Source organism: Scomber scombrus, chromosome 18 (assembly GCF_963691925.1).
Source record: "Scomber scombrus chromosome 18, fScoSco1.1, whole genome shotgun sequence".
NCBI lineage: Eukaryota > Metazoa > Chordata > Actinopteri > Scombriformes > Scombridae > Scomber > Scomber scombrus.
Window position 1 is genome coordinate 12,707,590 of NC_084987.1, and position 13,809 is coordinate 12,721,398.

The window sequence follows — 13,809 nt, forward strand, 5'->3', positions numbered from 1 at the left end:
GTGCTTTAGTAGTTTACTGAATTGCACTCACGCACACATACGCACACACACACACACACACACACACACACACACACACACACACACACACACACACACACACACACACACACACACACACACACACACACACACACACACACACACATACACACACACACATACATACATAAGATCATTTTATTCATATGCAATAGTGCCTGCACTTGTAAATAAGTTGGTTGAAATGTGTTTCTCTACCAGAACAAGTCCCTGTACATGTGTTACAGTAAGTCATTCTAATACAGGTGTAAAGGCAGCCTGCATTTGTGAAAGAAGTCATCAAGCAGCAGAAGCCAACTGTACCAATGGATGAAGCATACCATGTACACCACTGTTCACCTCAGTGTGCCTCGTTGTCCACAAGAGGTCAGACATTAACAACAGAAGTCATAAATAGTGCACTGACTGCATACTGTACCATTGGCTCTATAAACCAAAGCAGCAGCTATGCGTTGAGGCCATATATTTTTGAATTTTTCCCTGTTTCTTATTTATATTGTGCAGTCCAGATGTGAGTTTCCTCGGGGGAGAAAATAACAAGAACAAACACACAAAAATCATTCATCATCATCATTAAAATGTGGAGAGGTGGGTACGCGCTACTGTCATATTCCTACAGAGTTATGTATGATCAGAAGGGTTTTTCGGTGTTTCATGTGCATTTTCCATTTTGCAAATTCGTTAAGAACGTTTTCCTCATTTTTTGTCCAGTTCAGGGGCCATTCATTGTTTACTTTTATTAAGTTAAAGTCGTAGCCTGGCCCACTTGGCTGAAAAGTGGTTGTCACGCCTTCTCTATTAAAGGAGGCAGGTTTCGTCGCTCCCTAGTCTCTGGCTTGGCCCGCTAGAAGCTGTATATTATTTTAGTAGTAGCGCAACTCAGCAGTTTACATAGAACTATGGGAGCCGGAGTGGGAAACAATAACGGTGAGCCTTGTTCTGAAAGTGAAATGGCAAAAGAAGAACTTCCTCTTTAATATTTTGCGCTCATTGTAACATAGTAAGGTCGCGTTTATTTTTTATTTTTTTCTTTGTATTTTTCTTTCTTTCTTTCTTTTTTTTTTTTAACATTTCGCAAAACCTGGGATTATCATAGTGTCACGGTCTCAAAGGGAAGCGTGCCGTCAGGTTCGGTGGACTTTTCAAGCAGGGATGGCCACTGCCAGGCTTGATTACGTTGCTCCGTGGTGGACATACTGGCTGCACAATTTCCCTCACTTCAATTTCTTTTTCCAGACGGTGGACAACACTTTTAAACCGGAGGAGGCGAGCTATCAGCAGGTTGGTAACTGCACTTGTGCGTAAAAGCGCACGTAGTTTCCTAAGAATCTCACCAGAACATTAGTGCTGTTTCAGACCACCGACTTTACAAAGTAATTAAAAAAAAGTTTGAATATGAATTTAAACGAAAAGATTGAGGAAGATTGTGCAAAGTTGTGTTGAGTGTTAAAAGCTACGTTTGTTATCGAATTCTTATGTGATGCATCAGTGTAGCTCACTTCAGTGATGCAAGTCTTGGTCCCAATGTCAGAGAGAAGTAGCACATACGGCAGCTCTCACATGACTACACATGACCTGTATTAAGCACCATGCTTATTACTTATCCCATGTGGTAAACAGCTATTGTATGCATGTATGTGTGTATGTACGTACTGTAAAGGCCTATATTTATGTATTCACACTTTGAAAGATAAGTTCTTTTGAGTTTTTTGGGTTTTTCCCTCCAAGCTGTATTCCTCATTACTCTTTAAAAGTCAAATTAATCCTGTTCTGTATATCCCCCCAACTGTGTAATTATACATTCATGTAGTCTCCAAAAGTGTCCATAATAGTGAGCTAAAAAAAATAAATATATAAAATTATTTAAAAAAGAAAAGAAACCATTAATTTTATATTACTACATATTCTACAGTAGGATAATATGAATGATAATATGATTTTGCCCCTATCCTTGGATGTCTTTTAAGTGAAATTCAATTATATGGCAAAATTGTCAAAATATCCTTTTTTTCAAATAATGTATTTTAATTTACCCAGAATACATTAACATGGGAATATTAATGCTAGGCAAATTCCCCAAATTGGCATGTTTAGTGATGGGGACTGACTGTGAGTAATTATGGGTAAAATAGGCTGCATGAGATTTGTTACATACATGATTTTCATGGATATAGTCCCTGACAGTCCCTGAGAAATACAACTTATATATAATAATACATTTATAGTGTGAGTATGTGTGTGTGTGTGTGTGTGTGTGTGTGTGTGTGTGTATGTGTGTGTGTGTGTGTGTGTGTGTGTGTGTGTATGTGTGTGTGTGTGTGTGTGTGTGTGTGTGTGTGTGTGTGTGTGTGTGTGTGTGTGTGTAAGTTTGTGTAAGAGCATAACCATATGGCATTGCAATCTCCTTTTGCCCTAGGTCATCTATGAATACAGAAGCTATTAGGAAAACCTCCCTACCTGACTTGTGTCCTCCACTGTACCTTTCTCTTCTTGTGTCAAGGTCCATCAGGGTCATTGAACCCCAGCAGTGTGACACTGGCTCTGCTGAGCACCTGTCAGTGAGAAGTGAAGAGTACCATGTAGGCGTCACAGACCCTAAACTGTAGGACTTACACAGCCTCTCAAGCCTGAAAATAACTCCTGTTCTTCAATTGACATGCTGACACATCTGTTGCCTTCTGAGAAAAGTGGAAAGTCCACAATGCTATAGACACATTTCCTGAAGCTTGCTGTGTACTGTTTAATTTAATTAGACAGGCCTTCACATTTAGGCCTACTTCATACAAGCATCCTTTTGGGAAGATAAATGATCAATGACCTTCTGGTCAGTAAGTGAAGATGCTGTTGCTGTTTTCTGTCTCTCTTTCTGCCTCCCTCTCATGCATCCTTTGCCTTGTTATGGCACTGCAGACAGTGGAAATTGAAGTGCCTGCATGTCTAATTACAAAACAATGGAGTGGAAAATTAGTGAGGGGAGAGTGGAACTAGCAGCATTATGCCTCTGAAGAGCCTGAACTGAGCTATAGTGACAGAAAATCTAACCAGAGTTGAAACCATTGTACTCTACACAAAGTCACTCAACAGTGCCCTCAAAAACCAATCATTTGCTAATCCTTGGTTTTTGAGGTTACATCAGCTATATCAGTTGTTTATGCAGCTACATTTATATTCTCATTTGGGCATGATTGGCGTACATCTTTGACATTGTTTTAAGGCTATCCCTCCCCAGGTTGAAAGTATGATGATCAAATTAACTAATAAACTAATTTCTAACCTATCTAATTTGTGACACTAAGAACAAATTGGACTCAGCATGACAAAACTTGAAACAGAGTTTGAACAATGAAGGACTTTGTTAGAATATACAAAAGGATGTAATTTAAATTCAGTCACAGTGTCAATGTCATCCAAATTGAATAATCAGTCATAGATGTTGTAGTGAAGGAAAAGCTCTGCGTTGTCAGCCAGACCCAGACTTTCTGAATTTGTGGAAAAAAGCAAATTATTTGCGAGTAAAACCAAGGTCATGCTTTTCTCTCGATTGTCTTCGAACCACCTAAAAGTTCCATGTATTGAGTTTGAACCCACTGAATTAAATGTTCCTGCTGTAGTAATGATAAACACTATGGGTTGCCCCCATTTGGATCTTTTGGTTCCAATACTGAGACTATGCAGAAAGTGTTGTGTCTGTAAATGGTTGCGAGGTTTGTTTTATGATACTGCTGTAAAGAGAAACAGATCAATTGATGTGTCTACTACCTTTATACAGCTTTGCAGTGTGGAATAAGCTACAGAAAAATGCTAGCAAGTTTGATCAATAAAATATATGTGGCTCCTGGAAAGAAAAAGTGGTGTTATTCAATCAATCCCCCAGCATAATCACTCACACACTAGCCAAATAAACTATGCATTTCTCTCTGTCTTGGAGCATAGTGCCCATTTTGTACCTCTTAACTTGCCATAGAGATAAAAGAAACTACTTTGCAGAAAAAACAAAAAAACACTGAAGGCCTGTGGGGATTTATCATGAAATAGTCTGAAATAGTGTTTCATGTAACATATAAACTACCTCAATACAGTATTTCCTCTCCTTTCTGTATGTCAGTGTTCTCTTGTTTCTATCCATCCCTCAGGCTTGAAATATTTTGTACACTCAGAAATCACAAGACTGAATGAAAGCCGTTGTGTCACATGATGCTCCCCTCCCCACAGCCTTGGATCATTTCTGTTTTCCTATTTGTCACAGTCCAAGATCTGCTCTGCCACTTGGCAGAAAATAAAGCTACTCTGTGGACCGTCTTTGCGCCCAAACCCACCAATTTCTATGTTTCTATGCACTTTACGGTGGGCTGCAGTCAGCGGGGACAATAGTAATCAATGGATGAGGTAGCAACACACTAAACACTGACTGAATATCTTTACACTTGAGTGTTGTTTGATACTGGTGGGATGTTTTCACTCAGGCTGTCAACCTCTCAGGTGTTCGGGTCACCCGATCTGACACCTTAAGACCACACATGACGGCAGTGTGCCTCTTCAAAACTATTTGCAGGGGCGGATTTAGTTATTTTAGGGCCCCAGGTAAAATCAGTCATGGGGCCTCCTTCATCCATTTTTTTTATCCTCTCTATAACTGAGAATATTGATATTGGCAGTGGTAGACAAAATTCACAAAACTTTAAACTATTAATATCACACAAACTATACTCTGTTCAAAGTAAAAGCCTTGCATCCAAAAATGTACCTAAGCAAAACTGCATAAGTATTATTAGCACAAATTACCTACATTTACTTAACATCTATTGAAGGCGGAGCCCATTTTAAATGAGATATATACTTCTGTATAATTAAATATATATCACATAATATTTTATTTTGTTGATCAGATATTTTTGTGTGTAGAATCTCAATCTTCAAAGTAACCAGTTTTAAACTGTTAGATAAATGCAGTAGAATGACAACTGCAGTGTTTCCCAATGAAATAGAAGTAACTGAATCACCCTAGTAGAAGAGTGGAAGTATACAGTTAAAAGTATACTGTTAAAATTGAAATATTAAAGTCTAAGAAGTAATACAAATAACATGTAACATAACACATGAAAACTTTCTCTCTCTCTTTGTCCTAACAGTTATTTTTTTTTCTAATAAGCTACTAGTTGACACTCTTTTTGTAGAATTAGGTTTTTCTATGCAACAGGAAAATGTTAATAACTATACTCACTTGAGTAAATATATACATATATTTTATTACTTTGCCTAATGTTAAAATCTGCTCTGCCCCTGACTATTTGCAGCTATAATCTGTTGAAAGGTCCTTGGTAGACAAGTTTAACAACATAAATTGACATCTTGACTTCAACTGATGGTATTTTCTTCTTTCTCTCTCCATTCTCCTGCCTCAGTCTCTGATATTTCTAGCATGTGTTGGTGCAGTGGGTCTGGGTCTGAGTCTGCTGGTTCTGGCAGTTTACCTGGTCTGCCTGTGTTGCTGCCGCAAGGAGGAGGATGATGACACCAAAAAACCTGATACCTGCTGTGTAACCTGGGCTGCCGTCATCACAGGTCTTATCATATGGTGAGTCTGAATGGTAAAATAATGGTGATCCACTACGGGTATACAAGGGGAAAAAACTATGAAAAAAAGTTCATCCAGACGATTCATGAGGTGGTTTTCTTCAGCAAAGCATCAGAATGTCAAAAGAAATTACACTCAAAGCTAATATGAGTCAAATGACTTGCCTCCATCTGTTGTTTATACCACACACAGTTTTAGCATATGTCAGATTTGTTAGTTTTCTCAGATCAGGCACACAAGTTGACAGTTTTGCAGGCTATAACAAAGGATGCTAATGTGCAGCTCCACTTCCTGCTCAAAAAGAAGGTAGTTTAAAAAATTTTTTTACACATGAGACCCGTGTGGCTGGCATATTTCTGACAGGCCACATCACCACTGGGCCCGGATCAGCATAGGAATAGGTGACCAGACTGCTAAATCCCTCAGCTGACTGCTCAGCTGACTTTACCCACCAAAGCGTTGACAGCTGATTGCTCACTGTCAAATTAGAAGGTCCATTTTGAATATCCACCAAACCATCATGCTGCAGCCTTACGCTGACATCTAAATAGTATACTTTTACATTATATTGTCTATTGCAATTAGCTTCATTGAGAGTGATTAACTGCTAGTCAAGCTGTGTTGATTAGCACTGTACTGTACTTGGGATAGACAGTTTATGCAAGCATTAATGGACAGGGACAGTCCACAAGACTTACAGAGCTACATTCCTATACATAATGGTACTTTTTAATATGGTTTCATACACTTTGACAAGAATCATCTAGGCAGAAATGAAAGAGAACAAATGAGTCATCCAAAGGGCTTGATTGAATTTATGTACAGATCTGCTTAAACTTGTGACATTTATCCAAGTGTTGGGTTTTAACTTTGTTACCTTCCTGTGTCCATACACAAGCCACTGGTACAGCACACAAGACCTGTGTTAATGCTAAGTGACTGGGCATGATGCTGTTTAGCAAAGCAGCTCTGTTATCTCTTTCCTTTCCAGACCTCTAATCTTTCTCTCTGTACAAGCCTGTTGCTATGGATTATAATACATTTATTTTTACATATAAAATACCACATGCGACATCCTATTAAATAATTTAGTCATAAATTAATGTGAAGATGAAGAGACATTGTTTTTATTATGGATTAAGTTTTGTGGTTTAAAACTACAGTTGTCCTGCCTCTAATATAACTTACTGATACTTTTGTATAGTTCTGTTTTTTCAAAATGTGAAGTAATCCTGGTGACATTTTTCATGTTTAACCTTATGTGATCATAAATTGACATTGCTATTGATAGTAAGTTTTAGCAGCAACAGTTTCAGCTCTGTTCTTGTTACATATTTCTGATGCTTTTGAAGCTGGACTGGAACAAAGACGGCTTGTACAGAAACACAAAGAGATGCATATAAAATGGAAATTCTTTTATAATATGGCACTAATGTGTTTGTCCTCTATTCTGTTGGATCATGAGATTTTTATTAGATAAAATTACATTTCAGTGGAGCTGCAAAACTTGAATACAAAGGGGGAGCTGTTGCACCTATCTTGATTATTATGTTGACCCTAGGAGAATGAATGAGTTAAATTAAAGTAACTAACACAGAAAACAAAACGAATCTAATAATAATAATACAAAAAATGAATTCTCTGTCAGCCCTGGTTCAGTTTAGTACAAGAGTAGTACAATGGTCTCTACAGAATCAAGGCATTTATCTGTTATTACTTGTTAATGAATGTGGCTGTTTGTTTATATCACATGATTTGCATACTAAGGTACAATGATTCAGTCGTCACGCAGTATGTGAAGCGATCCTCGGAGGAGCAAATACACCATACTGAGCATCCTGGAGTGCACATATGTGCTTCTCCTATTGTTTATTGTGTTGGTTTCTTTTAACATCGCAAGCTGCTGCTCCTGCTCAGCCACACAAAGACTGATGCTTCCCAGGAGGCTAACATGCTATGGGGCTAGAACAGTCACAGTAAAATTTTGGCATCAAAAATAAACTTTGGCATTGAAAACAAAACCTTAACTGAAAAAAAAAACACTGGCATTGGAGCACTTGTATAGGAAAAAATAAAACACAGACATTTCAATCTTGCAGACTTATTTTATTTAAACTTTTTTTTTTATTGCATTATCATGTGTTTTTCAACATCAAACATCAGTCTGTCTTTTTTCAACTCTTTTTTTAAGCTGTCGTTTTTTGTTGTTGTTGTTTTTTGTTTTGCTGTTTCTCAGTGTCACTGATTTTCAATTTCAACTTTCTGTCAGCGTTTTGCTATAGAGGAGGACCCTTGCTGTGCCTACATGACAGCGTACCTTGTGATCTGATGAAGCTATTCAAGAGCGATGGCATCATGGCAGACATTTTGAGCCAGACTTGTAATTTTAACTCAAAGACTGTTAATACATCCCTTTATTTTAAAGTATTTTCATGTGAAAACGTAACCATTTAGATTTAGATTTGTAAATCTGCAGCTACGTTTCGTAGACGCAGGCTCTGTGCAATGCTTTGGTAATTTTTTATTGGCTCTAAAGTCTTCACAGCATTCAGATATATATTTGCTTTTGAAAGATAAATGTTGGTCTATGTTCCTGGACAGAACAATAGTGCTGCCTCTAGGACTCTATGTGTATAGATGTCACCATGTTTCAATAAATATAAATGTATTAAGATGAACAGATCAGTCTTTATTACGTTTTCTTTATTTAATTAAGCTACATTAAGTTTGGATTTTTATTAGAGCTACATTAGAAACTGAATAACATAGTGCACTGCATCTCTTTGTCAATGAGGTTATTCTTTTGGTAGAAGAAAAGTGTTAGTGGAGCTCTGAGCTGACATTATTTTGTCACAATACAGTCAGGTGTTAACGACATGGCATGTTCAACCCAGGAGTACAAACTTCCAAGGACGGAAGGATGCTTAATACAATAATACAAAATGTAATAAAGACTGATCTGATGATGAGTCAATGTTTCCTCTTTCAGTTCAGGTTTTGTTTTCAATGTCAAATTTTATTTTCAATGCCAAAATTGAACTCACTTCAACTCACTCCTCTAGCCCCATAAACTACAAGGTTAATGAAGAGCTCATTGCCCAAACCACCATGGAGCAACTGGAGCACAAAAATCTTGACAAGGGAGAAGCAAGATTGTTCAGTTTCCTTTAACTAGCTGAATTGAGTAACTTTCATAACCACATCCACTCAGTTTAATTTGAAAGGATTACCGTAATTGTGCACACACACACACACGCACACACACACACACACACACGCACACACACATATATATACAGTATATATATATATATATATATATATATATATATATATATATATATATATATATATATATATATATATATATATATATGCTCTGCCTGAATTATACTGGATATGCCCCAAGTGCCCCAAATCATAACCAGAGGGAACTAGTTTAATGGAGGAGACAGACAGCGGTTTTCATTATTCTTACAAGGTTGCAGGGTGCTTGCAGACACAAACACACACACAAAACACACACACACACACACACACACACACACACACACACACAGTGGCACATACACATTCACAGTGACATATCACACACACCATGTCAGGATGTATGACATTCTAAAATAACACAAGACTCCACATCCCTTCTGTGCACTTAGCTAACTTCCTTCATTGTCTTTGTCTCACTGCGGGGTTGAAAACGTTAACCTGGCCACATGGCTACCTGGCTGTTTGTGTAAAGACTTTTGTGGTTTTGTAGCACCAATGGTGTTAGAAGTCCTTTACATATGAGTCACTGTAAAAGTAAACTAGGATTAAGTTCCCCTCGTCTCTGTGCGTGTGTGTGTGTGTGTCCAGAAACAACAAAAATATTGTGATCTGCTGTCGCAAGCATGATTGATGAGCTTTCCTATGGAAATTGCTCCTAAATGTCGTCAAAAGTGTTGCTAACCTGTGACCTTTGTGTAGAATGACCTCAAAGAAATCAAGTATAGTTAAACTGTGTCATTGCTCATATCAGTGTCAGCTGATACTGTAGGGTACACTGACTGTGAGGTTTAGGACACTAATCCTCCCTATTACAGAAGCTTGGGCACAGTCTCGGGCTGCAGGAAGGGTTGAAATAGGGATCTTGTGTATTCCACTGGAATATGTTTCAGACGTCAAACAGAATTCGGATGTGGTTTTACACATGAGTGGAAGAAGAAATTCAAAGATGCTGCTGTAGGTAGATATAGAGGATGATCTCATATAGGAAGAAATAAGACAAATATAGAAATTACATATTTAACACATCAGAGGGTGCAAAAGTTTAACCAGGACCTGATCTTCATGAAAAAATCCTGTAAATACAAGAATATGATGAAAATGACTCATAATCTTTTTTTAATGTATATTTTATTTCTATAAACAAAACATACATTCTTTTTCTTTTTTTAAACTTGGTGTGTGTCTAATCAAAGGGGCCTTTTTTATTTTGATTGTTAAAAATATTTTCAGTTGCCAGTAGAATGTTTTAGTTGTATTCATGTACAACAATAATAATATTTAAGACTAAAATTGGAAAATTATTAGAAAGGCATTTATTGGAATGATTCCTCCTAAAGCCTCAATGTCCCTTTTGTCAGTTCTTTGTCTTCTTTGTCCTCTAACAACCTCTTGCAGTCCATAATAAATAAAGTAACACAATGAAACAAACAGAGAATTAATTATGTTGATTTATTTGTTTATTTGATCTGAATCTCTCCTTTTCACAGTTCTGCTGTAGGAGTTGGTTTCTATGGAAACAGTGAGACCAACGATGGTGTGTACCAGCTGACCTACTCACTCTACAATGCCAATCGAACATTAGGTGGAATCAACAATCTGGTGAGAGGAGCATGCCAACCACTACTCAATTCTAGTATTCAAATGATATCACCATTCAAAACATGAATCACTTAAATTATTTCTATGACTTTAATTAATTCAACAATTTTGCAGTTGAATCAGTGTGAGTTGACCAAGCGATAAATGTGTCAGAGCTGTAAGAAATATGAAAATTCCTTTTTTTATATTACTAACTGCTAGTCCTATGCTTCCTATGCTGTGGCTTTTTTCAGTTACTAGTTATTTTAATTAGCCATGATGACACTAAGTAGGATCTGTTCATGGCTTTCTAATCTTTATAAACAGGTATCTGCATATGAAAGCAGACATTGTAGGCAACAGGACAAGATTTTAGTACCAGAAATGTTTTGGTTTCTGTTTGCAGTCTGACTAGCATTGACCAATAGCCTTTGATTGCATGCAGGTAAACAGTCCGTGGGGAGAGCAAAAGAGGCCAAAATGCAATCTAGGAAAACATCTGCTATCGTCTGACAACGATTTAGCTTTTTATTAGCTTAAGTTATCTGCATTCATATGCATACATCTGTGTATATAGACTAGGCGAAATGTCATCTGGACTGTTTCAAGTTGCTAATCAGACTGTAAACCATGACCAAGGCATGGAAGAGGAAGTCTTGGCCCAGATATCCATTATCCAGATAACTACTGAAAAGAATCTAGCTACCATCTTGCAGATTTGCCCTAAACCTACATGACACATCCACTTTACTACATAACACCCCATCCCCGATATTGTCAACCTAACGACATGTTACAGACACACCCTTCCAAGCATCCCCCTCCTCATACCTCAACCTAACCAAGTGGATGTGCCATGTAGTAAAGTGGGTGCGTCGTGTAGATACTCTATGTTTGGGCTGTGGCTACAGCTGTATATACTTGTATCTGCTTGCTACACTGGAACCCTAGAAATATTGGACATTGTCCCCAAAGGCTAAATCATCGACAGATAGATGGGCAATGAATTCAGAGATTGATGGCTTACTGTCTCATTCTACTTGGAAATACTGATTTACAGCTGCTATACACCAGAGCTTCTCCCCCATTAATGGGGTGTGCATCTGTCTCAGTAGCAGCACATCACTGCAGGGGGTCTGCATCTGCTTTTTGTCACAGTGAAGGAACTGAGGCGACTGTTGCCTTGGGGTTTGTAAATAGGGATTATTTCTATAGAACTCCTGACCTGCATTCAGGGAAGTTATTTGGGAGGCTTACTGTAGAGGGAGGAGGGATAGGAAAGAGGAAGGAGAGCAAGAGAGTCAGAACAAGGCCCTGCAAGAAGCAATAATCACAAAGAGGAAGAAGAGGATTAACTCCCATCTGCAGTGCATTAATGGATGTTAAGCCTCTCCTCTTTCCATTTCTCTCACTCTTACTATCTGTACTGTATGTGTGCATGTGCATGTGCATGTGTATTTGTGGGGGTGTGTGTGTGTCCACATCAGTGTCACACATTTGAAGGCTTCATATTGTATGCATGCATATTGTATTAATATGTGGACACAAACAGCTTTGTGCGCATTCTTTCATTGTGTATTCTGAATACTGCTTACTGAAGGGAGAACAGATTTACATTTAATCCATTTATAGCTCGTCTATTTGTTTGTATGATACAACATTTTGGGTCATGATGGATAAAGTAATACTTACTCAAATGCCATTAGGTACACCTAGCTAAAGCTAATGTAGTCTAATATGACAACCTTGCAATAATTCCTACCTTAATGACTGTTGAAGTGTCTTTTGTTTTGTTTTTTGTTGAAACTGTCTGAGAGAGGTGTTCAACTTTGGTCATTTTAGAGGCTGTATTTTGTTATATGTACTATATATATAGAACCTGCATAATTAGTCTGTGGGAGGAAGCTGGAGTACCCAGAGAAAATCCACACAGGCATATTGGAGTCTCCACACACAAGGACCCCAGCTGGCTGGTGGGTTCAAACCCAGAGTCCTCTTGTTGTTAGGCAACAGTGCTAACCACTGCACCATAAGCCACAGTGTTGTTGATAATATCCTGGAAATTGACTGTAGTTTGCAATACAGTGCTTTCCTTGTGCTGTAGGAAGTAAATAGGATTCAACTTTGATGATATTGCATCGCTGCAGCTGACTTCCTCTGTGGTATCTGGGTATTGATTAAATCCTGTTGCATGATGTATGCTATGACTGCATGAGCAACATTAATGTTCCCCCAGGGAAACAAAGGCTTTCTCACTTGCAAAATCACAGCTTGATATGATGTTCTCTACTTACAGAGCTGATGAGTTGGCTGGATACCCATCCCATAAAGCTAAAGCTGCTTTAGTCTTTGTTTAGCCTTCAGTTTGAAATAATAATTTCTCCACTGTTGTATTGGTTTACTAAATCCTTCCTTAGCCTATCATGTGTGTTTCTGTTAATTTTGTTTCAAATTAATCAATTTAATAGTTTGCCTTACATTAATGTTGTATTTTGCCCACTGGGTTGAATTCAGATTTGTAAACAGGCACAAGAGCAACCTAATCTTTACTTCACGATGCTACTGCGAGGTCAGTGATTTATACTATGAACTGTTTGGTTCCACTGATAGCATGTTAAGACTCTTCACATCATAAAATATGCACTCTCACACCCTGGAAGGGATCATCATCATGTGTCATAAAGGCCAAGATTTGATGAGGAGGACCATTCTCCCTTTATTATTGAAGGGGGCTTTTGATTGTTCGCAGGCATTCTTTCTTTTAGTCTAATTTCTAGTGTACAGCTTGCAATATTAAGAGCTTTTTATCGCTGCCAGGAAATAACAGATGAGAAAACATTGCAGTTGCACTACATCAGAATGCACGCTTCCAATTTACAACTGTGGTTACACTTTTAAATATAGCTCTTACTCTTTCAAAGTGAAAGCTGTCTTGTGATTTTTAGAAGAAAATGATTACTACTTTCTGCACCATACATCAATTTCCCTGAATGTCTCTCCTCAGTGTCCTATTTCACAATATATTACCTTGCTTGACTTTAAATCGCTGTGATCATATATATTGTTTTACTGTCACAGTTAATGCAGTAAATCTCTGAAATATGACATCAGTGAAGGCATCAAACAGGACGGTTCAGCTGCATGTGCATTGGCATTTGGAGTTCCGCTGCTGTGAGCCTCAAATCAATCATTCTCATTTAACAGGCGCGTCCAATATGGAGCGGCCTCCTTGTGACCCGCTTTCAGTAAAAGTGAGCTTTAATTCATTTTAAAGGAAGACGGGACGGTCCAGATTAGGGAAATGTAGATCACCCCCAAGCAGCTAGTTGATGGATCCCATTTCT

General features: G+C 38.0%; 1 protein-coding gene across 1 annotated transcript in view; it reads left to right on the plus strand.

Moving 5' to 3' along the window:
- Positions 1-1,194: 1,194 nt before the first annotated feature.
- The window catches only part of ttyh2l (tweety homolog 2, like), a 29,125-nt gene continuing 16,510 nt past the window's right edge, over positions 1,195-13,809 (plus strand). The window contains exons 1-3 of the mRNA XM_062439052.1: positions 1,195-1,323; positions 5,445-5,617; positions 10,375-10,486. Coding sequence (XP_062295036.1) covers positions 1,195-1,323; positions 5,445-5,617; positions 10,375-10,486 — 414 coding nt within the window. The remainder of the gene's footprint in view (positions 1,324-5,444; positions 5,618-10,374; positions 10,487-13,809) is intronic.